The 27,831-nt window shown below is 38.4% G+C and overlaps 1 protein-coding gene and 1 long non-coding RNA gene across 26 annotated transcripts; one reads left to right on the forward strand and one right to left on the reverse strand.

Moving 5' to 3' along the window:
- The first annotated feature begins 1,196 nt into the window (after positions 1-1,196).
- LOC116250753 (uncharacterized) lies at positions 1,197-14,263 on the forward strand. 22 transcript variants are annotated; one of them, XR_007573004.1, is made up of 7 exons: positions 1,197-1,389; positions 6,085-6,193; positions 7,290-7,353; positions 10,993-11,190; positions 12,599-13,466; positions 13,558-13,848; positions 13,940-14,263. It is a non-coding gene; the product is annotated as an uncharacterized LOC116250753 (long non-coding RNA). The 22 variants fall into 22 exon arrangements; XR_007573009.1 differs by having other exon boundaries at positions 6,090-6,193; XR_004171504.2 differs by lacking the exon at positions 7,290-7,353 and having other exon boundaries at positions 1,204-1,389; positions 13,558-13,651; positions 13,766-13,848.
- On the reverse strand, positions 7,360-27,137 carry LOC116250752 (MADS-box transcription factor 23-like). Of its 4 annotated transcripts, none has more exons than XR_007572994.1 (8): positions 27,030-27,137; positions 26,639-26,822; positions 12,712-12,790; positions 11,884-11,945; positions 9,276-9,375; positions 9,140-9,181; positions 8,632-8,894; positions 7,360-8,548 (listed from the first exon to the last, which is right to left on the reverse strand). XR_007572994.1 is itself a non-coding variant. In XM_050077180.1 (8 exons), the coding sequence occupies exons 2-8, from the start codon at positions 26,818-26,820 to the stop codon at positions 8,628-8,630; spliced, it is 663 nt and encodes a 220-aa protein (XP_049933137.1). In that variant the 5' UTR covers positions 26,821-26,822; positions 27,030-27,125; the 3' UTR covers positions 7,360-8,627. The 4 variants fall into 4 exon arrangements, 1 of the variants encoding a protein (XP_049933137.1); XR_007572996.1 differs by having other exon boundaries at positions 8,632-8,783; positions 8,853-8,894; positions 9,140-9,375; positions 27,030-27,125; XM_050077180.1 differs by having other exon boundaries at positions 7,360-8,783; positions 8,853-8,894; positions 27,030-27,125.
- Between the last annotated feature and the right edge of the window lie 694 nt (positions 27,138-27,831).

The following is a 27,831-nucleotide window of genomic DNA, read 5'->3' on the forward strand; positions in this document are numbered from 1 at the left end:
GGTAGTCGGAGAACGAGTGGCGCGGAGGCGAACTACGTGGCCCTCCCGACTTCGCGCAAGCCAGGCAATAAACAAATGTAGAAAGACAATAAAGAAAAGGTAAAAGGACAAGAACTGCAGCTTTGGTCAGCGCGCAGCCCCCAACAGAGGAAGAGATGGCGATAGTCCCCTCTTGGCCCGCCAAAAGGTGACCTAAGCTCGGCTCGGCTCGGCTCAGATAAACCTGGTCCTATATGAACGCGTGTCAAGCCACAGAACCGGAGTCCATCATTTGGACCTGCTTTCGATTCAGAAGGCGTTGGTTTCATGCACCTTTTCTCCTTAAACAGGAGCAGGAAACCGTTTTGAGTGCATCAAAGTTTGGTCGGTAACTTGAAACAAGAAAACAAATTCGACCAGCCAAATCGAGGCGATAAAACATTGTTTAACACGGAATTTTACAAAGGGTTCCCTCTGCGTTTGAGATATTAACAAAGAAAAAGCTCATTCCTTTGTTAGCCAATTCCCTTCGATTGGATTACGTTTCATCGCTCCAATTGCATGACGAAGATATTGTTAAACGAAAATAACAACTCATATTGAATTTGGCAACAGTCATTTAAGCTCTGAAAAACTTAACTTTCTTAACTTTTACCTGCACAAAAAGACATCTATTTGATGGTTAATCTGACGTTTGAAGTTATCTAATGTTGACGCAAATATCAGATACGTGACAACGAATTTTAGCTATGTAATTACATTATAAAAAACCAACGATCGACAGTTTGAGAGATATCAGATTACAAATAAGTGGTGTTAAGATTTATGGTAGCCTCGAATGTAAGATCCAAAGTTATCATATGAGTAAAAGATCCACATTTCTTTTATTTTATAATTGGTTTAATCAGTTCTTAGTCTTTTTTTTTTATGTCATTTCGTATCGTACAATAGTCAAACACGAAGCGTAACCCTCGGTTAAACTGAAAATTTAGCAAATGTGAGCAAAATATGAGGCCTCTATTAACAAAATTAAGTAAATAAGTGCCTTGCATTACGTTACGACAAAAGGATGGTCCTCAAGATGAAACTTTTTTCCAAAATGTTACATCATATACGTGTCGAGGGCAGACTGCTTAAGTACGAGTCAACGTAGAGAAAAGAAGCGCGCCGAGCCGAGTGGGCAGAAGATCGGAGGGTTCTGGAACTCCCCGGCGCCAAAGAGGGAAGGTGACGTGTCACTCTCGTGGTTCCCGTCCCCCAACCTCCGATAAACACCCGCGAGAATTCCCCCTTTTTATAATGTCAGATATTTTTATTCCGACTCGCACGGGGAGGATCTCTCTCTCTCGTCTTCCTTCGCCTTCCACGACGTCCCTCTGGCGATCACGCTCGATCGGAGCCCGGGATCAGGTTACTCTCTTGCCGTCTCCTCCCGTGTAGCTCATGGCTAGGGCTCGGTTTTCATCTCATCTTCCTATCTCGAGGCCGTTGCCTCCTTGAGATCTGCGTTTGTTTTTTTTTTTTGTTTCCCTTTTTCTTCGATTTTCTGGCGGCTTCATTGTCTATCTTTTTGCTGATGCGAGTGAGATGCGTTTTCCGATCCGTTTTCCGTTTTTGGCGGAATTCTAGCTGAAATCTGGTGCCGAGTTGCCGTCGATCAGGTCTTCGGCAGTTCTGATGGTTTTCTTCCTCGGACTTCTGACGTTGTTTCGGTTAATAGTAGTTTTTTTCTATTTTGCTGTTATCTTATTTATTTATTTATTTTGACATATAGTTAAGTTCTGCATGTGGATTACTTGCCTGTTGATCCTTCCTGGCCCCTGGTAGACGAAACGGGCTCAAGATGGCCTGGCGGATGCTATCCTCATGGCATTATCTCCTGGAGACGGAACCTGTCCGTGGTTGCCGTTCCGTTTAGATGAAGAACGAGCGTTATTTTGCCTTTGACAGCTTTAGGATGCTTCATTAAGACTATCCTGACTATTCAAGAGTGAAACTTAGGCTCGAAGCATTCATTCCTTATTATCCTGCAGCTCTTTGTTTCGCCGATCCTCGTGCTCCTGATTATTCCTCGCGGTAGTGAGTGTAATTTGCTTGTCGCGTGTTGTCGACCGCTTGGCACGTTGAAATATAAGAGAGTTGTTTTGATTAGGCTGGTTCATTTTAGGTTTAGTTAGGTTTAACACAGGTAAGAAGTGAATGAATCCTCTGGCTCTGGTAGTTCGACGTGTTGGAAATCGTGTATTCTCATTTCTTTGCCTCGTGTCTTGTCGAAGGCTCAGTTGCTACCGTCAACGTTGTTGTTGTTGTTGTGGACTTTTTCTCTGTTGTTTTTTCTTTTGGATCTCACAAGGGCATTATGTGAGTCGATAAACGGTTGTATATTTCTAGAGAAGTGTTATATTTGAAAACGGGGATGTTTTCCACCGCTTTCGTTCTCTGTTTCAAATAAACAAGTTGATAATCGGGGATTAATTTACTTACAGTACTTTGTGATTCGTTTGTACCTCAGTGCCACTTGTTCGTATTTCTATAAGTGCTTCACACTCGTTCTGTCTACATAATTTCTTGTGCGTCTCTGTGCTCATACTTCCCTTGCTTATTTGCTTTGTGGGCAATCAAGTTATGGGGTGAGTGCCTCCTTGTTTCTTTTCAATCTTTTTTGGCAGATGCGGCTATGGGCTTTGTTAGCGTAAGGGAGAAGCTGTGTTGTATGGCACTATAGATATGTTGTATAAAAAGCCTAAGGAATGTCCATGTTGGGTAAAAACGAAAGGTGAACAACGTGTCCATCTATGTGCAGTAGTGGTCTTCTTTCATGAAGGCTATACGTATTACTTACTACTTAGGGGTTGCAAAATTGGCTCAGCAAGGGATGAAATTCTAAGTTTAACAAGTGGGTGTGTGATTGCAATCATTGCATAACAAAAAAGTTGCAGGTATTTTTGTCTTTAACATTGATAGAGGTAATTAACTCATACATTTCATTGGTAGATGACATGTAAATGTCCTCAGGCTTTTTGTGGAGTGTAATGTGAGACATGGTGACATTTATTAAAGATCTTTATACTTCACTTCTGTCATTCCTTACAAGAGTGCTTCTCTTGAGATAAAATTGTCTTCTTCAATGCAAACAATAAGGTTGAGTGTTTGAACGAGAAAAACTCTTTGAAAAAGTCTTGTTATAGTCCGGTTATGTAGTCAGCACTATTATATGTGTGAGACTAATTCTGTGGTCGATGTTTTTGTAAAAAGGCTCTTCAAGAAAGTCTTGTTGATCGTTGGTTATATAGTCAATGCTATTGTGTTGTGTGAGATTAAGTCTATGGTGGATGTTAGTTGTGCAAATATGATCAAAGCAAGTTGATTTTGCTTGCTTCAAGCTTGTCTAATTGCCAAATATAGCCTTTGTTCCGTGTTTGGGTTCACTGTGTCATGAACCAGTTTTGGTTCATTACAAGTTGGAACTTGATCCATTGGGACCAAACTTTTTTTAGGATGATATATACAAACCAAAAATATTGACATTGACATTGAAACATTTGTCTGCATTTATTTATTTGCCAGTGACTGATATATGACTGGTACTCAAAATACTTAATGCATATAACATCAAAAGTTTACGTTAACCAAGTCAAGCCTCTCCATCCCTGTTCAGAGTTCAAACTTGGTTGGTCTGGATGGTGACCTCATATCAAGCTTATGAATTATGAAAATTCTTGGATAATTTTAGATGATTGATCTATTCTTACCCAGCTAAGCTTGTAGTTTTTAAAATATTGACAATGACATTGAAACATTTGTCTGCATTTATTTATTTGCCAGTGACTGATATATGACTGGTACTCAAAATACTTAATGCATATAACATCAAAAGTTTACGTTAACCAAGTCAAGCCTCTCCATCCCTGTTCAGAGTTCAAACTTGGTTGGTCTGGATGGTGACCTCATATCAAGCTTATGAATTATGAAAATTCTTGGATAATTTTAGATGATTGAGGATCGCCACTCTTCTATTCTTACCCAGCTAAGCTTGTAGTTTTTAGAGGTATCCTTAAAGGATATTTCCATACTACCTGCTTCACTTTTATGATGAGGCAACATATGCATGAGTTCCAACTTCCATGGTGCACCTTTCTGTTTATCTGAGTTTAGGAAATTTTGCTAGTCAAGTATTGCTGTTCATTATTTAAGAGGCAAATTTCCAGTTACCTAGCATGAGGAAACCCCTAATCAATAGTTTTATGTCTGGTAAGGCCTAAGGGTGTGGTTTGCAATGCTTACAGTGTTGCGGCCATTGTTTTCCTCCCTACTAATCTGGTTTAGGGAAGAGAACAATGTCCCCATTTAATGATTCCAGTGCTTCACCTTAAGGCTAGGATATTTTTCAGGGGGTGTTAATTTAACATGTAGTTTCTGCGGTAACTTCATCTTTGTTTATTCTATCAACAACTTTTGGGCATGTCCACAGAATGAAATGTAGCTCATTCTCCCACAGTATCAAAGACAGGAGCTGAAACTCGGCTGATAGTCTTGGAACTCTCCCAAAGCATTTAAGAAAATTGAAAATCTGTGAGATGCACATGAAAAAGCAAGGATGTATAAGAAGGTTCCAGAACATAGCAAGATGGACTGCTGATGCTACCATTGTGATAAATGATAATGGTCTAATATCATCTTATTCAAAATGTTGCAATACTTTAAGTTTCAGACACTGTTGAATTTGTGGAGGCAATCTCCACAATATGATCTGTTGCTGATTGCTTTATGTGCACCATCTTTCTGTCTCTACGTAAGGATTTCTCTTCTTTTTTGCTTGAGGCAAAAGAAAGTTCTACAAGTCATATTCAATGGTGCACTGAGGAAACCAATGATTGACATTCTGATTGTAGACTGCTTGCTGCTGTGTAATTTCTAAAGTATCCGAAGAAATAGGTGTTTTATCATCCTTCATAAAAATCCTGTGATGATAGTGATCAAGCCAAGGGTTTTAATTGCTATTAAAGTTGGTCCAGAGAAGCATGAAAACATCCAAGGAAATTGTTTGATGCATGGGTAGATGCACAGGCTTCCACTTTATAATTCATCATCAAAGCTAAGTAAATCTTCTTAGTGATAGTGGATGACTTCTCCAGGCATTATGACTTATATGAGTTAATGGCAGTGGATATATTTCGGAAGTGTATGTGTATACATGCATGTGCTTCTGATGGATTTAATTTGCGTAGATACAATGCTTGCTGGCTGATTCTTGAATTTCAGAATTTGAACTGGTATATGGTAAATTGTTTTTCCCTCTTATACTATATTATATGGTGCCATGGTGGACAATTTTTTTCTTAAAACATTATGTGTCAGTTAAACAATATGAGTTCTGGATGTAGAATATGGTGGTGTAGACTGTAGAGAGACCCATTAGGTGAGGTTGGTATATTGCAGGTTCTGATGTCACGTTGTCAGTTTGGTGAACTTAATTGGTTGATTTTGCATTTGGGACTGAGTAAGTCAAAATGATCTGTTGCATTTGTGAAACCAATGTGTTCTGATTTCTGTTCCAAAGTTGTAAAACCTGGTATCTGAAACTTTCATTTATTTTGCGTATGTATAAAGGGTGAAAGGGTTGTACTCACTACCCTTTCTGCTCTTGGAAAATGGAGATAGTAAAGTTGAGGACATGGAGGTGTTTCCAGTGATTTTCCTGCTTGGATATTGTTCTGTTGGAGTTTGTTTCCTGAGAGTTGATGGTAGCTGTCACTTGATGATGAGCTCTGACAATTGAGAATAATATCTTGTGATGATTTGCTTATTTCCTTATATACATAATATCTTCTGATAACCACTTATTTCTTCATGTTGATTTCAACAAATCAGTTGATGTTTAGTATCATATTTGCTTTGTGGATGTATGTATGATTGGAAGGGTTTAGCTTGTTGTTATTCAATTTTTTTATATTCTATTTCTTTATTCCTATGTATGATACATGGCTCCACATCTGGTCGATTCTATATAACTGAATTATAGAACCAAACAGTGTTACATGATAGTATAGCCTCTTCTACTGATGATGGGCATCTAGGGACTCACTTTTGTAACTTGTTACGCAGTGCAGTATAGATGAGAAGTCTGAGCTATATGAACCAGTATTATGGCTCACATGTGCTATTGGTTGCTGGCCTACGTGACTCCTAGGATAAGGCCATGATACAGAAGCAGGTTTGATTTTTTTTTTGGCGTAAATGCATATTTTTTATTAATTGAAAGCAGAACAATTTAATATTTATATCTTCCTGCCTGACTGTTGTCGCGTGCTTAGCCATAATGAGGTTTTTTTATGCTTACGTGGTCTTAGTGATCCTTCTCCCTTGGAATGCTGACTGTGATGGTAGCCTTGCATGTTTTCTTCCTTTTCGTCCTTGGTGGTTGTGCTTCATTACATTTCTTCAGCTTAGTGTGTGTTCACAGTATGAGTGTGTCAAGCTTGCCCCGATGATGATCTTGCTTGAACTGCCACATTGTCTTCTTTGCAGAATAATTAAATACTGTAGCTGGTTTTGTTGCTAATGGATGACAACCTTTTCACACCTTTTTTCTTTGTCTTCTAATTAGGAAAGGTTGCCCTTCATTTCATTTCTTCAGCTTAGTGTGTGTTCACAGTATGAGTGTCTCAAGCTTGCCCCGATGATGATCTTCCTTAAGGTGCCACGTTGTCTTTCTTGCAGAATGATTAAAGGCTAGCTTGTTTTGTTGCTAATGGATGACAGCCTTTTGACACCTTTTTTCCTTGTCTTCTAATTGAAAAGCTTTTGTTTCCTGTCTACTACTTCATCTTGGGTGTTATGTTAACCACAGGGTTTGGATGTTCTGGTTACATCATTTCTTAGTTATTTAAGAGGGCTTGGATGTTCTGGTTATATCATCTCTTAGACACAGGTTGTTCAAGACCCTAAAGAGACTATTTGGGTCTAGTTGGTCTGACTTGGTCCATGTCAATTGACTATAATTAAATAACTACATATATGTAAGTGAAAATAAATACAGAAATATATATAACTTTGCACATCTATATTCATAGGTTAGGAACTAGCTAGCTGACCAATTACTAGGTTGACTAATTGACTGGTTTGACCAACTAATGACTAGTTGAGAACACAGGTCGGTTGATAACTGGCTCAATTGACTAGTCGTTGTTTATGACAGCTAAGTCTGTTTGTGTGAAACCTACTTCTTGCATTTGTTTTCTGTTATTTATTAGTTCAAGTGTCATAGCTGTGCCATTACGTAAATGGTCACGGTATTGCATTTTGTCCAGGCTTCATATGTTACCAGCATCACGATTCATGACACTTTCTGGATATCGTCATTCTTGTTTATGAGTATGGCTATCTACATCATCCCTTCAACCTTTTGTTTCTTCTAGAAACTTGTTCATTTATTTTCATTTATTATTGGATAAAGCTATTAAAGCTTGCAATGCATGCATGGAGAAAATGTGCCATGGTTCTGTTACTTCTGTATCACCACAATCAGGTGATACCAGCACCAATTGTTTCGTGCATCTAATGGACACTATTGATTTTGAATGAAGTTGTCTAACAACATTAATATGGCATGTAAAAGTGGCTGCATTTGCATGTCAGCATGTGAGATCATAAATGGGCAAAGTTACATGAAGGTTGTTTCTTACCTGTCATCTTTCGTTTTTGTAAAGAGGCCTGATATTTGTTGGCATATGACATTGAAACGATGTTGTATGTAACATAGGGTGTCATACAATATATTACATATGTAACGTGGACATGGCTGATCAGTTGAGGGTACCCATGGCAACATTGCCCCACATAGGCTGATAGGCATGGGACATGACATAGCATTTGTACTCTTTTTGGTATATTTCGGTGCTTTTTTTGACGAAACTAATCTAATCCTGTGTCTCTGGGTTGTTGAACATGATACTGCAATGTATGATTAGAATTTGGAACACAAACTTTAGAATTTAGCTTTTGAAGTGTAATTAAATGTGCAAACAAATGGTCAACACTTTATTGCATCAAGCTCTGGTCCGATTCTTTTACACCTGATATTAGTGATGTATTGGGTCGATCCCTGTGGATTATAAACCTGCATGTATGTTTAAGACATTAAATTCTTTTTGTATCAGGTGATTCTTTCCTAACGTACTATTTTGTGTTTGTTCATTGTTTTGGTAACATGGTTCGCATGAAACAACCAAAGCATTGCTTATTTTTATGCCAATGAATCCCTTTTGTGCACTTGAAAAAAATTGAGAAAGAGTAAATGGATAGTCATCAATCTGAAACCTTTATCAACAATATGTCTGATGGTCATGAAGTTGCTGTCTGAAATGCATGAGATAATGGTTTCTTAGTTTTCTACATATCTTACATGGATCAAAGATGCTTATGCTTGTCAGTTCCCATCATCTTTGAGTTGCAAAGTCTTCCTGTGTGTTCTGGGAGCTGTTTGGGAATGTGGAGGCTTGAGAATTTCAGATGACAAATGAGCAACCTCCTCCCCTTCCTCGTCCACTTGGTTCAATGTAGTTGCTACCTATTCATGATTTTAAGAGATGGAAGACATTATAATTAATCAATAGTTCAAAGTAGGCTCTTGAAAGTACGCTCAACACTTACCGCAATTTCATAGCCTTGGTTGATGTTTCTTGTTGTGGTTGGGGCTGGCTTAGTTGGAGACTAATAGGCATGTGCAGATCATCTTCAAAGCTAAAGCCATTGGTAAGTAATAAACTCCGATTGGTTCCAGTTAATGCCTTTGCTCTGTAAACCTGAAGTCAACAAATCTGAGAAGTCAGCTGCATCTATTTATACCATTCACCTTTGAAATACAGAGATACCTTTCTGTACAATTCCATATTCTCCTGATGAATGAGTTGACCCTGCAATTTCATCAGTACTTATTAGCAAACTGTCCTTGACCACTAAGGGGTCGTTTGGCAGCAGGGGCATTCTATGTGTGTCCCATGGATCTGCCTCAAAGATTGGGGCAGATTCATGGAACATTAGTATTAATATTTCATGAATCTGCCCTAATGTTGGGGCTGATTCGTGGTACACTGACAGGGCGTTCTTGCTGCCAAAAGACCCTTAAATGTACATACAAGCACAGATAAGTTATTTAAACCTTTCGATTGAGCTCCTCTATTTCATCTGTGAAGAGTTGGTCCTGAAACGTGACAAAAGAAAAGGTAATTAGGGTTTAGAATATCAATTTCTGGACTTTGCGAAACAATTTTTCTATTTTGAAATGAGTGTAGCACCTTCTTCCTTCTAACTTCACGCAAGCTCATTTCTAGTTGGATTTCTAGGTTCTGAAGGTCTTTGATATTCAAACCTGATAACTCTTCCCCCATTAGCTGCCTGTAGGAGCAAATGAGATCATTAAAATGAATTTTGGTAGTTAAAAGAAAACTTAGGTACAAGTTGGTTAAGTTCTTTTTGTTCAGACATTCTCTCACTAGCAATTGGTTCTCTATTGGCTTAACTGGTGCTGTACAAGCAGGGAGCAAGGTTTGCTGCTTTATCATATTAACTCCCAAGATATTCTGTATGCAATATGGGAATGCATGCCACAACGTTTTGGGGATGATGAATGTTTTTTAGCTGTATTAGTTAATAAATTGCATCTAGTTTCCATTTTATTTTGGGTGGCTACTATGTGCTTTTGAGCACTTTGTCATTATCATGGCCATCATCGTCATAAATATTAGTATGAGACTATCAGTATGTTGTTGATTCCCCTGCTGTAGTTGGTCTCTAATTGCCACTGCTCATTATTTTTCTCTATGATCTATTTATTCCTAAGTGATGTTGCGCCTACAGCAACAAAAGCTCTATCTACATTGCTAAGAACTATATGTTATATGTATGATTCAAGCATACGTTCTATCAAGCTTCCATATGTTTCCTTTGAATTCCTGCTGGCTGACTTTTTTACTCAACTTTTATGTTCACCCAAATTTAATTTTCTTCTAGACAAACTTTTGGTGATCACACTGTAAGTTCGAGGGCGGAGGTTAAGAAATAAGATATATATTATCTATACTCATGTATGTGTAATACATATATGATTATAGGCTATATATATATTTCATTTGTAATGTAGGAGTGTTTTGTTTTTTTCTAGTCATTAGTTTTTAGGTTTTATTTTTATTTTTCAATGCCTGTACTAGCCGTTGGCTAGCTCCAGTGAAGCCGCTGGAACTAGTCCAATGGCTAGATCTTCTGGCCTTCTTCCTTTTCTTAATTATTCTTTGTCTATAAGTATGCCACTATTCAAACTACAACGCAAGTTGTATATTTACAGCAGATTTAGTGATTCAATAAAGTATTCTTCTTCTACTTTGTAGCCTTAGTGCCTATTTTTGTTGAGTGACTGTTCTTGTGAGTTGTGACTATTATAGTCATTTGCTCATGGATGACCTTAGCTAAGCTAAGTTGAATTTGTGCTAGTGAACTAGGTTCAGTCAATCTAACCAGGTTTGGGTTTGATGACATGAGTGAGCCTGATTGAGATGTACTAAATGAGGCAAGTGTAGAAAATTGGGTATGGTGGTCCTACCAGGTCTACATCAGGCAGGTGTTGGCAAAGTGAATTAAGGTGGGTCCCATGGAACTGAGTTTGACAAGTTTGGTTGAACTAGGCTTTGTAGGTCCTGCTAAAGCTATTTCTAGCATGTTTGTCTGAACTGAAATCTGTGTGTCCCGCAAAGGTTATTTCAGGTAGGTTTTGGAAACAGATGCTTGTGGGACCTACAAATGCTATTTTTGGTAGGATTTTGAAAACTAAGGTTTTTTGGGCCCTACTAAGGTTTCATCGTTGCTTTTCATTTTTTAGTCCTTTTGGAACTATGATACCATATTTATCTATGATGCTTCAATTGTTTGTACAGTAGCGAAAATTTTCTTGTTCTGAGTAATTTTTTTCTGAATCTCCTACTAACAACCTTTTGATGCATGCTTTTATGTGCTTGACAGGAGACAAGGGTGTCATGTTTTCCAAATCTCCAATATACTGAAGAGATGAAACTCTTGAACATTCTCAACAATAAAGCTGTGAATTTGCTGGGGACCAATCCATGTACCATCCTTTCCTATTTACTGCCTACTGCTGCCTAGGTGGGACTAGGCAGCGCCTAGTGCCTAGGTGGGACTAGGCATGCCTAGGCAAAAAAGGTCCTTTTTTTGTTGGTTTTTTTAGTTATGGTAACCATTACATAATAAAATTATGTACTTACTGACTGAACTGTAAGATCCTACGCCAAGTAAAACTTGAAAAATTGTTCTGTTCTGTTCTGTACTGTTCTAATTGAATGATTATACTTTGTAAGTACAGTTTGTTGTACTTAACATTTGGCTGGAACTTCCATTTAATGAGTTGTAGAATATGTAATTAGCGTACAACAAACTGTACTTAAGGAACCAAAATTATATAATATAACTGCATATAATATAAGTATATATTGTATGACAGTGTATAATAAAATTACAGGACATAATTTGAAGGAAAGGTGACTTTTCACCTTCCCATGAACTGGGCGTGCTAGCACCTCCAGCCTAGGCGCCAGTCTAACACCTGTCGCCTAAGTGATGTACTTAGGCGACAGGTGTAGACTCACACCTAGCCGTGGGGCGTGGACTAGTCCTGGGGATGGGTTTTGCCTATACAGTTATTTTAGGTTTCTTGCTTGCTCCATCGGTTAGAATTTTTATATTGAATTTGTAGCTTTTGAATGAATATGGAAATGGATAAATGCATGTTTTGACAATCGAGAATTAGTAGACAGTTTGCTTGCATGTAATAATACAGTCACATGGTATTTTTGGCCATCCTCTGGAATCAATTTGAAATTTACTCATTGAATGTACCTGTGGTTTTCTTGTAAGCTCATTAACTGCTGCTTTAAGTTTGCTGCCTCTCTCTGCCATAGCTGTCAAATTTAGTCTACATGGTTAATACACAAAAACATATGATTTGTTGTGGAAGATATGACGTTCAAATGTAAACATTGAGCGGAGTGGTATTCATCATGTTTGGGAAGCTGTTTGAAAGTTGGCTGTATTGGTGACACCTGGGGCACGAAGTGCACTGTTAGGGTTTGTTTGTTTCCTAGCATCTATTGAGGTCATTCTGACTATGATCGGTAAGATGGTTCAGCAGTTCTAAGATGCTTCTGTAGCATGCAGATAAAACAGTTTCTGTGATCAGAAACGAACACAAAGTGCACTTACAGAGCAGTGATGCACGTGCAAGAACACATGCAAATCCTGCTTCTTGAGTTGGCTATGTTCCATAATTTTTTTGAAAGCGAGATGCGACCTAAGCATATGCTCTGTGATGTTGGCAAACAATGCTGATTATATATAATTACACACGCAAATGAGCACAAAGTCCACTTACAGAGAAGCAATGCACATGCAAGAACATATGCAAATCCTGCTTCTTGAGTTGGCTATGTTTCATAATTTTCTTTGAAAGCTAGATGTGACCTAAGTATATGCTCTGTGATGTTGGCAAACAATGCTGATTATACATGATTACACACGCACATATTATTTCTTGTGACCTTGGTTCATCTTGTAGGTTCCTTTTCTGTCATGATTGCCATTACAGCCACTTTCCCAATACATTAGGTTTGATGGCTTTGGCATGCTTGTTGCAGGAGTTAGAAGTAGTAGTTGTAAACAGGTACATACCATGGTTTCTGCTGTTGAAGTCGTATCTTGTTGATTTTCTTCTCTCGATTTGTTGTATCGATCGATTATTCCTTTCATACTGGTAAACATAAAGGATAACCGCACATTATAAATTTGCTTCCCACCCTAACAGTTCTTCATTTCATATAAATAAGGAGCTGAAGAAGTAATTTTCAAGCATCAGTGGAAATATTGGACAAACAAGACTATTTTTAGTATTTCACCTGTTTCCACGCAAAAGAATTACAAAACCATATTGTGATATGTTTTCTGATGCTTTGTGATGACCTAATTGCTATCTATGTGTGGAGCATGTTTTCATCGTGCATCATTGAAACTGAAAGCAAGCATCCTACTAATCTAGTCAATCAGAGAAATTAGAGCAAATTTCTGGTATTTTTTATGGCTGTAGGTTATTGTACAAATATGTCTAAGTTCATTTATGTATTGTTTCTTATGTAAAGTTTGAAACTTTCGAAGGTTCTGTTTCAAGAATAAGTTTCTAATTTACCTTTTTGTTTTATTCTCAGTAAGTTCACACACTACATAACACATACAGGGATTTTTTTTGTAGTTGCAAGTTATGTGAAGTATGAATCTTCAATTCTTCAGGCAGAAAGTTTCATGAAGCATGCTTACTTTGCGGAGGATCATGAGGTTGGTGCTGTTGTCAAGTGAAGTGGCTGGTTGATATTCTAGTCACTGTTGTAGGCAGAGTTAAGAGATCGTGACAATTTGTCATTAGGTCTGTTAAGGTCTGACCATTATTTCCGAATTCCTTGCTGGTTGCCGTGATAGAGATAATAGTAGATTTCTGCTTGTATGATCTATATGGTATGAATGCAGGTTACTGGCTATAGGCACGAGGAAGGATACAGGCAGGAAAACTCTTTCCAAAGGATGAAGTGATGAATGGAAATTTTGAAAGCATCCTATTAAAGTAATGTACTATGTTTTCTACGATGATTGGCATATTGTGAAATAGTGGACAGTGAATCTTCTCTTCTAACATGGATTTTCGGAACTGCCCCCATGACCGCTTGTGTAAGTTCAGCCTGAAGCCAATAGTAGAAACACTACAGATCACGAACAAATTGAAGATCACCCGCAACATGACACACACACACACATGGTACTGTAAGTATCATTTCTCATCTGATAGAATTTTTGAAATATCTTTAAATTTGGCTTCATACACTGAATATTCTCTGACCATAATTTTGTTTAGTGAAGGTCATCTTGTGAACTGCTGTGCATCCACCTCTGAAAGTTCTTGGTAATTCAGAATTCATGAGTCAGAAATGCATCATCACGCAGAGCGCTTTGCTCATGGCGGACAAAGCACAATGCGAAACGACATCATGCTTTGTGAGGGCATTGTGTAAATTATTATTATTTTTTTTTAGAATCCTCTTTTGTTTTATCCATATAAATTCTGATTGCCAATTCATGTAGGGGGTGTTTGATGGTCTTGGATTTTGATTTTAGGAATTAAAATTGTAGAATCAAAATTCCACTTCAAACTTTAATTCAAATGAAAATTCTAGCTTTAGTCCTTTGTATTTGATAGTTTGGCATTTTGATTGGAGAATTGAAAATGGTGTGTTTGGTAAAACAGGAATTAAAATTTTAGAATTGATGAATTAAAACTATCATATCATGTGTCTTAGCCATAGATAAAAAAAAATCTAAGATTTTGGAATCATAATTCCACCCTTTAGGGTAGGAATTTTGATTCAAGTCTATAAATTTTCAATCAAAATTCTTTATTTGATAATACATTTTTGATTTTGTAAAAAAGAAGAATTTTAAATCCAGTAAACAGGTAAAATTTTATAATTGATGAATTAATACTATTAGACCATGTGTCTTAGACAAAGATAAAAAAAAAGGTCTAAATTTTGGAATCATAATTCCACCCTTCAGGGTAGAATCAAGATTCTGGAATTTTGACTCAAGACGAGTATATTTGCAATCAAAATTCTTTATTTGATAATTGTAAAAATAAGAATTTTAAATCTAGCATTTTACAATTCCAGTTTCATCAAACCCCCTCCAGTGATCCAGTATCATTTTATTGGAATGTCACCCAACTCTTAATGATGTTTCCCAAAGTCACTTTCATCTGCTAATGGCTCATACAATTGGAACTTTCGTCTGCTAATATATTAATGACGTAAACCATCAACAAGGATTCATTATCGGATCAGTCAGATAAGTTACAACATAAATGGAACCGTGACTCCTAGGTCTTTGATACTGGTGGACACGCATAGTCTATAATGATAATTAAGATTAAATCTAGAAGGTATATGAGTTTGTTGATGAGTTAAGGTGGGTAAGGTCAACCGACGTCTCTTAAGTTCTTGATCACAAGAGGTCGTCGGACAGAAATACATCAAGAATAATAGACTAAAACCATAAATGAGAAGATTGACGCCAAGATGTTGGATGGTAATGGAGATATTTATACCATAGGATTTGAATTGTAAAGACTCTAGTTCAACTGGATCTGCAAGATGATATGTGGATTGGAAAATATAGTATTCGAACGTGAATATCTACTCGTTTATCTCTTTCTTTCACACACGTGTGCGTGAGTACATGTTTTGTAAAAACAATTATACTTACATTCAAATAATGCAAATATATTGCATTGTGATGGTTAATTACATGGCTCACTTAAGGCCAGGAGTAGGCTGCCCTTAAGTGATGCTTTCATATATTTTATCAGAATTGTTTTGTTTCTAACTCTGACTTTATTTCGAGTTAGGGGCCTGGACTTTAGGTGCTTCATTCTAAAATGTATAAATATTTGGCACTAGTGAGGGGTGCTCCAGGCAAGGGAAAATGTTATTATTTAATCACTATTTAACAGATAGGTGCAAATCATCAAATATTCATGACCGGCAAAAAGTGTGAACCAAGGAAAAAAGAGCAAATAAAATACTTAGATCGTCGTTGTTCAATTTAATATCCAGTTGTTTCATATTTCACGATTTTCCCTTAGATATTTTCAGAGTTGTGTTTTCCCTGGACACATGTTATGATAACAACATATGATTCTAGAGCTTATCGAAGGAACAACAGAAACAGGCTTGTGCATAGACTAGGATCCCATAACAACTGAAGACAGGCAAAATTGGGATAAGTTTTCTCAAAAATACCATTCACGACATCAAAAGTAAACGATCCATAGAAGAGTTGGCCTTCAGAACAAGGCTGAATGCGTCACATATGTCAGGCTTTGTGCAGGTTTATTGAAGTCAACAAAGTTCAGCCAAGTTTGCGCATTCAATGGGCACAAGTCCTCTGGACTAAACAAGGAAGGAATCGAGCTCACCTTTTGATTGTGCGAGCAGTTCATTTTGTTTTTGCATGAACAAGGATTCTCTTGACTGAGTCGGTGTTCGACCTGGACCTAAGCCCAGTTTGAGTTTCGTATATATTAATTTTGACCTAATAGCATGTATGTAACTTTTCTCAAGCACCATCAAGGAAATTTTGTCTCATTCTACGAAACTCTTACATGAAAATTTTAAAAGTTATACTCCCTAAGCTGTTGCAAAAATACCTTGAACAATTGATGCGTCACAAACCGTTGCTGATGCTTCTATACTGACTGTTGATAGATATTTATTTTTAACCATCCGAAAGCATCTGGCATCCGAATATATACATATAAAAGTGCATTTTGTTACGAGTGAAAAAGTAGATCTTGCACCAGAGGGTCCGAAGAGTGTTATCAACTATCGACAAAGACATGTAATTTTCAATAATTTTAACAATGTGGACATGTCCATGGTCCATTTACTAAGGATAGAAATTTGAAGCATGTTTCCTAATACTATTTAATCTATTGAATTTTCGGTGTTAGAAACATGTTTTTTTTTTTTTGTGTAATTCAGAAATCCAAATGTTATGTATGGAAAATTTTCTATGTTGAGAGATTTGAATAGGAACTATTTCATTGAAAGGCTCAATGCATATTTATAAGTAGGTCAAATTCTCAATGGATTTTAGAACATGGAGTGGAGATCAAATTCATGTTTAAATTGAAATTAAGATTCCTTTTTGAATCATACATATTCATATTTGAAGTAAGCTGGCAATAAGTTGTGAAGCTGAGATCTATATATGTTGTGTCACCACTTTGTAAATGATATCGGATATGTTCAATAAAATATGTGGACTAAGTAAATACAATAACTATGTAAGCTCATAATGAATTATTTGATCAACTTTATCTATAATTTACAAAATGCCACATGTAATTTTTTTTTAAGTAAGGATAATTTGTTATTTACCTTTCAAAATAAATAATTTTATATGTGAAACTCTCAAACCAACAATTGGGTTGGTGGATAATTTACAAGTAGTCCTTGAGGCAATAGTTTAGACAAGATCGATTATTGTGAAAACATAAAGTATCATCTCCTACATTATTGGAATAGAGTATCCACCATGAGATCCTCTTCACCCATGAGTTAGTTGGTAAGATGAGCAGGAAAAAGTTGTCTGTTTGAAGTTTCACCTATAGAAAGAGTAGGGTAGAGTTAATGGAACTCCTTCAAGGACAAGATGTTAGTTGTGGATTACAAATGTAATGAAGCACAACTATTTGATTGTCATTCTTTATACATGGGATGGAAGAAAGATGTTTACATGGTTGGAGAGGTTTGCACTTTGCAGCAAAACCCCATGTCTCCCAACCTCTTGCAAATCTTGCCATTAAAATTATATCTAGTGGATTGAGTCCGAAAGTGAATGCACCCCCCATCTCTAATCCCTCAGGCCGTGAGAAGCTCCCCAGTATCTCTTCTGTATGCTTTGCAAACAATGTCCTAATCTTTCGCAAGGCCGACGAGTGAATCCATTCACAGAGATCAGTAATCTCTTTCCTGGAGGAGAAATCAGACCTCGCCATTAACCAAGGAAAGTCCCTTCTAATTCCCATTTGGTGGCGAATGCTAAAGCCGATTACCTTGCTGGGATATTAGCTTGGAGTTTAGGCAGTCTTATCACTCCATATTTGAGTCTTCTCCTGCTTGTTGGACCTCACCAAGCCAAGCAAGCCTACTATCCAATGTAGGAAGATCACGTCTGATTAAGCATAATTTAGTTGCCGTTTCCATGCATTGAATGGTTGCCATTAGCTTGACCAAACTTGACATTGAAAAAATGGAAACCTACGACTGATTTCTTTGGGCTGATCTAGGCAGAGGTAGTAGAATGCACCTGGCAATTGAAAAGCTCTGCAAACTGTGATTTCATGGTGGTGGGGGAAGTGAACAAGGCCATTCTTGCTGGTAGACAATGCAATATTGTCAATAAGAAAGCAAACCAGTTCCTCGGACAGTGGGCAATTTGTCCTTGCAATCCAGATAGAGGCACAAAAAGTGAAGGAAATACATTTGACATCCTACTAGCCAATCAATGCCCCCCCTTGTCTAAGCGTATCGAGATGTGAGTAACCACACAGGTTTCAAATATGGTAAGGCCATGGCATGGCGTGTCTGTATGTGTGTATTTATATAATACCATAAAAAATTAAGATGAAAACAACATTCAAATAAACAAGTAATATAATACATGTTAGCGACTAATGCTTCATAAAAACAGAATTAAATCGTGTTTAAAACAAGTTAAATCAAGTAAAAATATCAATTAAAAAAGTACCTAGGTATGCCAAAGTACCCGTTTTACTGTGTTGGCATGGTGATATGGGTGCGAGGGTCTTACCTAAGTACCTATGTGACTTAGCCTCTTGGCAATGTGGAGGAGAGCAGCATGCACATCCTTTTCAGCTGCAAGGTTGCGAGTGGGGCATGGTACTGGGTAGACATGGAATTTGGACATCACAAGGCGCCATGCCATGGCTAGGGTGAAACAGGAGTAAAATGCGTGGTGTCAAATTAAGAGGACCCTAAGTGGTTGAGAAAGTGTCAGGCCTCTTCTTTTTTTGGTCTGGTTATGTGCACACCCATATGGACGTAAAATTGGACATAGTACAATGACCAAAATGCCCTTATTAAAAAAAAAAAAAACAATTTTACAAAGGTAAAGGAGGATTGTGATAAAATCTAAAATGTTCATTATTTTATAAAATTTCAAAAATGCTCCCACCCCCTTTGGTGCACATTTGTTGCGTGCACACAATTCAATCTCCTTCTTTTCACATGACATTGGGGTCGTGCAGGAGCATGATGGCCATGATAGTCTGTAGTAGCCCCTGTCCTAATGGTGCATTATGGAGTTTGTAAAGCATGCATTGACGCTTTGTCAAGCTTAAAGAACGTGAAGGAAGTTGGGATTGATCAGCAGCGAGGCCCTCTTGAATTGACAACACCTTCATTCTTGTTCTCATGGTAAAACGTATCAAAATTTTTGAGGTCGTTGCAGTGATCCCGTGCATGGACAGATCAATTTTTAGGAGGGGAGTTTATCTCTCACCTATGTCACATTGATGTTTCTAAATAGCTGCTGCACCCATGTCGACGTTGGTGCTAGTGCTAATGCTTCTCTGGCACAGCACATCCAGTTCATTCATCCGAACTAGACCAAAACTGGCCATTTTAAATATGCATATAACTAAACTATCTCTAAACAAAAAATTTACATGTAGCCATTAAACAGTTAAATAACCATGTAACAAATTATATATATATATATATATATATATATATATATATATATATATATATATATGCCCTCATTGCACCTGCTCCTAAGTGTTTTTGAAAAACCGCCACGTCTGCACCCACATATGCACTTGCACCAACACCCGCACTCATGGGATAGCTTCCCATTACAAGGATGAGGTTTGGTATGATACAGCCCTTATGACTGCTAGTCATATTTTATTAGGGCATCTGTGGCAATATGGCCGTACAACTATTCACAATAGCCACAAGCACACATACTTTCAAATTTAAGGGGAAAAGATTGTTCTGCTACCTAGTAGGGAGTCTAGTTCCGTCAGAGGGAAAGGTCCTGATAAAGCATTACGTATTGTCGGTCTGTCTTATAGAGATTGTCATGGTTTATTGGCCGATTTACTGTCTTATTGTGATTCAAATGAAGCAACAGATTCGCAAACGAGCTCAGACCAGTCATATACCTGGTAAAACCTTATTGACATTGGTTCCACCACCGAATACTCATGCATGATGCATGTGATCTATTTCTAGCAGTGGATTTGTTTCAATCCTACCTTAGCAAGTCGAAGACAACTGTGCACCTACTCAAGGTGGTCCAAAGGACAATCACTACATTGTGATTCACCAACATCACAATAGCACTCTTTCATTCGTCAGGAGCAGAATGTTTCAACCCAGGATGAATGACAATGCCTTGTTTAGTAGCAGATTGCGTCCCAGATTCAGATCTAGTTAGACTTTAGATTTGGTTTTATTTGGCATGTTCTTTAGGACTCAGATCCTTTTGTTTAGTAAGTCTTAAGACCTAATTCAGACCCAGGGCTTAGACCCCTTAAAAAGGCCTTTTTCTTTTGTTTACGACTAATCGATGATAAAGAAAACCATAAATTCTCTTTGTTCAATTCTCTATTTTTTCATGCTTTTCTTTTCGTTCTTTGCTTTTCGATGCTTTTCTCATAGGGATTAGAGTGAGGAATTTTAATGACTGTGTCAGAATCTCTAGTACCTGTTTGATGTTTTGATAGGTTATTGATTATGCCGATAACATTAAATCATTCTAGTTAGTTTGACAGATTATTAAATTCAGTAAAACGTACTTGTCAACATAATTGCCATCGCATAAAAGAATATCAAAGACACTGAGTTAAATTCGAACTTTACCTTTGTTTATGAGCGAAGTGTCACTCACTCTTTTGTTAAAAGATTATTCGTTGGCTGATCTTGCTCTTTTAAATGATTGATTTTGCTATGAGCTTCATCAAGGAACATGAATGTTCTCAGGATTGTATGTTCTGATCTCATAGGAGAAAAATGGACTAGGCCGTATTTTCTTCCTAAAAAGTTAGGGGTCATTATCTCAATAGTGCTTCGAAACTGAATTTCTGTGTATATTGTAGTATTCACACAGATGAAGTAGACTTGTTGAAATGTCATCTGAAGGGCAAGCTAAAACAATATTGGCATATCTTTGCCTTTTCTTTATGTACAAGTGTTATTCTAGGAAAGAGCTGCCTTAGTGCAGCGACCGTGAAGAAAAGACGGATTCCAGGGGGTGAGCCATAACAACAACTAAAAGCATCAAACCCGAGTACAAGATTTTGGCAATGTCCCAGTCCCAGAGCTACCTTCTTGCCGACAAACCGTTAAATCTGATATCCTAGACCAATTTCAAGTACATAGACTATCGTTCCTCTCGATGATGGATTTAGGTAAAGGGAGAAATTTTTTGGATCTCAAACTCGTTATTGGCCCGTCCTACAGTAGAAGCTGACGCCATTCTCCAGCCTTCATTTAGAGGTTGTGGCAATGGCCGAAGTTGAGTTATTACAATTTACGAGTCAGTCTTTATACATGGATTCAAGAAGGGACAATATACTATGGCATGCTTTTGTGCACGTCATGCTCAACCATTTTCTGGAACATCAGACCCTGCTAATGCAAAGGGATGAAAGAACCAGATGAGAATATACAAGTATTTGTGTTCTTTAGATACAAATAAACCTAGTCATCCGGTATTTTTGAGAGAAGGTGAAGCAAAGGTTTGGCATGGACAGTCAGTTGCAGATATTAGGACCCTAATACCTGCATGAGAAGATTTTGTGAGAGTTCAAAGACAAATATTATCCCTTAGTTAGATGGAAGGAAAACAAAGAAAAGTTTGATGAAAAACATCAAATTTTATGTGCTAAAACCATTAATGTAGAACTACTATAAAATTTTCTTCATATAATAGACTTTCATGATTTCTTTCAATCTTATAATTTTGAAAATTCAACTTCCATTTATATAGTTAGACTTTTAAAGATAACCTAATAAGTACTGGAAAGATCAAATGACTTATTATAACCTATACAGCTTCACGAAGTATGTAAACTAAGTAAATATGAAAATCTACTTATTATAAATCATTTGATTAATATAACTGATGATTTATAATGTACTATGAGTATAGGCTACTTGTTTGTTAGTTTACAACGTAGCACGTATAAAGTAGTCAAGTTGACCAGATTACTCGTGACCAATTTCATTCAGTCCTCAAATTTATTCAATTCACATCATATATATGGGCAGTTAAGGTTCTCCCTCTTTCTCAAAAGAGGAATGAAAAATATAACACTCAAATATGAAGATTGTGAGAGATCTTCAAGGGCTTATAAGTGAGGTTATTGAATAGATGGTTGTTCTAGTTCCTATCTTTTTTGGGATTGAAGCCGAAATTGTTAAGGGGCAGGTTGGGATCCGTCGAACTAGAGCCCGAGCCCAAGAGTGGGTCGGGTTGCTACAGAAAATGTTGGTAAGGTTGACAGGAGATGTCGATAGAGAAGAAGAATATGGTCGACAAGTGGCCCCAGTGCAAAGCCAGGTGAGACAGCAAGCTCAGGATTCTCTTCACTGAAGGAGAGAGTCGGATGGCAGGGGCAGGATATTGGTCTTCCGGTCTGGATCTCGACTGCTTGCAGAATTGAATATCACTTCCTATGCATTCCCTCAAGAATAGATTGAATCCAAAGCAAGACAGGTGGATCACAATTTATGCGGTTTTCGAACTCTGGGAATCTAGGTTCCCAGTGAATTAACGTCATGCTTTGTTTGTTTCCCATGGTAAAATATAATGAAAGCATAAAAAAGTCACCTAACAAATGAAAACAGTAATTAATAAAACGTCTTAGTTAACTAGGGTAGATTTTTTCTTATTAACCATTCTGGAGTAGCCACGCTACATGCAGATTTCCCTATGAAAGAATTGGAACCCAAAAAAGTAACTCGTTCTGATACAATCTTTTGTTTCTATCCTGCATATTTCAATCTTAATGCTCGAAATTAATACTAGACTAACGATTATATCCATACTCATCTTTCTTTTGTTAAGTCACTTCTAGAAATATCATAGCTGAAAACCAAAAATACTAAAATACTAGAAATGTTCTCGAATATTGTAGGTATTTTTATTTTATATATATATATATATATATATATTAGAGAGAGAGAGAGAAGATTGCAGGCAGTAAGTAAAACGTTTAAGATTCGTTTTAAGATTTATAGAAACCTGAAGAATTTGCAGGATCAAATAAGGTCTGGATGCGAATTTGTTGACATTTTACAACAAAATGACGCAGTACATTAACTAGAAAGAGTTCCAATCAATGAAAGACCTAAAAACAGTAAGATCCAGAAAAGTAGATGCGTGATTAATACAAAATATTCTATTGAAGTGCAGTACATGTCAGTCAACTTTTATTAATGTAAAATTGTATTACAGAAAGGATTGTCCAGTTTTAAAGTTTATGGTTATAGTATTCCTACATGAAATTTTGAAGAGTACTGCACCAGCGACAGAAGCAGATTAAGTTATATATAGGCAATAACAAGTAACAAACCTATAACTTTCTTTGACTCTGGGGTTTGGCAGGATCATTCAATAAAGGGAAGTCTCCAATCAGGAGGGTGGTCCTCCCAGTGAGTATTTCTATATAAAACACAAGATCCTACCTATTTCGTTTCCCTATTTTGTAAGATATACAATTCTTGAGTGCTCAATATTCCACGGCATAGAGAGAGGGTTCTAATACACCGTCGAAACTTTGCCTCTCCGTTCCAGAAAACCCTGATACTGCCTGTTCCCATTAATCAAGCTATAGCCAAATATCCGCAACACGGTGCCAGCACGCCTTATGCTTCCCAAACAAAAGCACTATTATAATCACTAAGATTTATTTGATCATCTCTGGTACCTCTCATTTTGACCATGAAGAATTTGATTCCTGACCCTCCAGATGTTCCACTTCCACATAATCAGCTGGAAGGATACCGTCCACAATTCACTTATGAGCTTACCCGTTCACTTTCAACCATGTGGTAGCTCTGTGTTCGATTGCTTCCCCGTTCATTAGTTTTATCCAAATTTCTTGCCTACTTCTGCCCAAAATTTCCTTGCTACTGTGCTTTGAGGAAAGAGATGTGAGATGTGGAAGTTGGAAGCGGAGCTTTTTCACGCGACCTCACATGAGTAAAAAATTTGTTACAAAAACAGATGAATAATGTACAAGCTGCTAGAGGGATATGCAGCTTGCACCACATGAACTTCTGAAATTCCCAATCTGGTTTCAGAACGCTGCTTAAGTTTTTCTCACTATATTGAAATTTGGAATGGAACTCCTTGTTTGCCACCCACTTAATCTAATCCCTTTTCACCATTATTAGTACAATTAAGATCCTATTTTATTTTTTAATGGAGACGAGTAAACCATATAACAATCTAACATCTCCTTCGGCACAGTAAGGACGATAGAGCATTTCCGTGACGCGTTTGACAATTCCTGACGACAGTCGCCCCTAAATGCAGAAGGATGGGTTAACAATGTCAAACAATTCCAGGATGGGAAACTTTAACCTTCAGGAGTCCGGATCGACCTTCCAGATAAAAGAGAATAACTTACGCCCAGAATAATGTGATTCTATTGCCTTTTTTTTTTTTTTTTTTCAGTGACTAGAACTATTAAAATATCTAGACAATCGAAGGTCCAAAGCAAAACGAAAGACGTGACACTGAAGGAGGAACCTGTAAGTGAAATCCAGAATCATTTGTATCGATCGAATCCTCATCCACGTATTCTATGGTCCTTAACTCCATCTTCTCAAACTTTCTTTCTTCTGATTTTATGCTCAAGGTCTCTCCAACCAGGTGAACTCTTGCATCTCTTGTGCAAACAAATGGATACTGCATAGTGTTTGTCCAAATTAGGATGGGATATATGTCATCAATGCGCTGAAAGGCTACTAATTTCCATTTGTCACTTGAGAAAAGAGAAGACTAGCTCAAGCACATTGGATAAGACTAGCCAACTGTAGCCATGAAAGGTTGGAACATGTGCAAAATCTTCCTATTATTTGAACTACTATTGAGCAAATAATATAGCCTTCAAATTTGGGTAAATCGGCAAGGTGCTGGATCAAGCATTCTAGGTTTTTCTATTTTTGCGGACTCAGTACAGGAGTGTAATTCTTAAATAGTTCTTGACGCGAACGATGAACAAGTGTAGCATACAGTAAAGATCTATCATATCCTTGTGCCCAAAAGAATGACCAGCATAAACAAATCCGTTGAGTAGGCGATCTTCATGTATTGACATAAACGCCATGAAGCCGATTGTTCAAAGTAGATGAGAAGTGGACCACGGAGCGTGTAACGTCCAAGCCAGCAACCGTCAAAGTATCACCGTAGGGCAAAACGACCTCAAGATCTTACAGTGGTCGTGCATGAGCGTATAAAAGTTACTGCATTTAAAATATATATAGAAGAATAAACAAGAAATAGACAGATAGAATCTCGAAAGAATCTTCGGGCAGAAAGGACAATGAAGCCAGCACATGACCACCGTCGCACGTCCAGGGCCATGCACAGGCACTAAAAGATGGAATAACTCTCGCTAACAAACCATGCCCAAGACCAATACTCGATACCAGGCTTTGCGTCTGGCACTTCCTCTCTACTTAATTAATTTTTTCAATAGCTGTATATCCCATGCACACTCACTTCTCATCATCGACTGCTTCGTCCTTAGATTTCGATGCTGAAGACACCAATAAGTACGAAGATCAGATAGAAGGTAACCATGAGAGCTACTTCTTATATAAGTGCACTCAGTCTGTGAAGAGATGTTATTCGACGAGAGAAACTAAGCGTCATTGCACGGGAAGGACGTTTGGTCGGCTTTTCAGGGTATAGCCGACAATGAAGTTGCACAAGCAACGGCGTTGTCATGGTTGATCTCTAACAGAATATTCAACTACTAGAGTAGTTGGAAAAATAAGGTTGATTCACAACGAACTCCAAAAGGCCGTTTCAACCGACCCCAAGCGTACTATTCCTCAAATCCAGTCTTCCCCTACAATCAATAGTTATCCAAAGCCAGAAGATTTTCGTTTTCGACCCAGCACTTCTCTGTCGCCGTCCATAATTCTTCCTTTTAACAATCTTCTCTAAAGTCGGCAGGGATAAGCTTGACGTCATATCCATCAGAGTTAGATAGCGGAAGCAAGTGCCAAGGGAACCTAATGTCATCGGAGGAACTCGATCCTAGCAAATATTGCTTCATGATTATCAAGTCTTTTGTCGTTCCTTTTCCAGTCGCTTTGATATATAATGGATACTAAGAAAGAGGGGAAGCAACAAAAGAAAAAGAAAGCGATATTTCCTAGAAAACACTTCTCGCCCAGGAAGAGAGTGAGATAGAGACTCGACTAACTCGACGGGCACAAACACAAAGACCGGTAAAGGCAGCAGAAGTTCCACAGGCACAAACTCAAAGACTGGTAAAAGGCAGCAGAAGTTTCACACAAAACTTTTTCCGACTTGTAGTCCCAACAAAAAGCGGCAGAAGAAAGTGTTCCCTATATATAGAGGGAGATATAGAGGGAGAGAGTCTGTCCGCCCTCGATTTTCTCGGCTTTCTTCGGAAGGAACCATCCCTTCTCAACCATCTTGACTCATAGAAGCACTCGTCTAAAGAGCAACCGAAAACAAAAATCCACAGAACGCTCACTGATCAAATGATATTATTCGACTGAGAATCACGCGCGAGACAAGAAACCAGAACGATCTCTAACCGCTGTAGATAATGAAAGAAGAGAGTACTCATAGTCTCATCGGATCCAAACTCCAGCAGAAAAAAGACGACAGTGATATTAATTAAGAAAAGAGAAAGGATTCAAGCAAAAATTAAAAGCAAACAGCAAAAATCGGGAAAACGTTCAAGATCACTACCGACCTGGAACTAGCAAAATCATAGAGCTTCCCCGTGCTGGAGAAGATGATGAGGCCCACATCGGCGTCGCAAAGGATCGCTAACTCCCTCGCCTTCTTCAGCAATCCATTCCTGCGCTTCGAGAACGTCACCTGACGGCTAGTCGAGTTGTCGATCCTCCTGATCACGATCTTCCCCCTTCCCATCCCTGGAGACCCTAAAAAAACCGAGACGCGCGCGTTACGAGCTCCTCAAACGAGGGAAGGAGAGGGGGTGGAGAAAGAGAGAGTGAAAGAGAGGGATCCGAGGAAAAGAAATCATAGATCGGAATTTCGTCAACTCTAAACGGAGAAGAACGGACGAAATTCGGTGATCTACCGTCGGCCGCAGCCTTAGCTTTCCGTTCCGGTGTTACCTTTCGATCGTCGCAGAGAAAGGCCGATGATTCTCCGTCTAGTCCCGCTCTATCTCTCTCCCCAATCTCCCGTCACCGCCTTTTATACGAGCGGGAGATCGGCGGTTTCCACTTTCCCTCGCCCAAAAACCGCACCTGGACCCCAGAAACCACCAGCGGTCTCTTCCCGATGGCGGGCCCCACCGGCATGTAAAGCGCGCTTCCCCGCTCTGTTAAAATCGTCGTTTTGAGTCGCCGCTCCGCCAATGGAACCATTACACGTGGGACCGGAACAACACATTTAACCCGTTGACATGACGCGTCCGTCGCATTTCCTCGGTCCTCAGACTTCGGGTCGAATACCAGGGAACCCGATACAAGGAACTGAGCCGAACCACCATTTTACCAGCACGTGCCCACTCCTCCGTTCATCGCTCAGGATCAACGGCTGAAATGTTCCTTTAGCAGGCGACGAGTTATTCCGGACGAGGCCGATCAAAATAAATAAATTTCAAAAGTTCATCTGGAGGACCGTACCCCGTCATCCAATGATATATTACCACGTGGCGAGTACGGCGTGGGCGTTTTCTTGAAAAATTAGGAGCCCCCGGTTTTGCCTCCTTCCGAAACCCCCCGCCCCGCCATTTTAAATTATTGTTATTGTGCGCCTGGTGCGTCTCCTTGGCTTTTGCCAAATTTGGCAATGAAGGTGATGGCGTGTATAAGAGTTGGCACGTCCAGGGGAGGCAGGATGGTGCTCCAAGTTGCAGCCGCTTTGCTGGCTTTCCGGCCTTCCACTCTCCAAGTACATGGGAGTCCATGC

Source organism: Nymphaea colorata, chromosome 3 (assembly GCF_008831285.2).
Source record: "Nymphaea colorata isolate Beijing-Zhang1983 chromosome 3, ASM883128v2, whole genome shotgun sequence".
Taxonomy (NCBI): Eukaryota; Viridiplantae; Streptophyta; class Magnoliopsida; order Nymphaeales; family Nymphaeaceae; genus Nymphaea; species Nymphaea colorata.

Coding starts and splice junctions, on each gene's coding strand:
- LOC116250752 (XM_050077180.1), bottom strand. CDS start 26,820: ATGGGAAGGGGGAAGATCGTGATCAGGAGGATCGACAACTCGACTAGC. Junction 11,946..12,711: donor CTTCAACAGCAGAAACCATG/GTATGTACCTGT, acceptor TAAATTTGACAG/CTATGGCAGAGAGAGGCAGC. Junction 8,784..8,852: donor ATATGGAATTGTACAGAAAG/GTATCTCTGTAT, acceptor TGTTGACTTCAG/GTTTACAGAGCAAAGGCATT.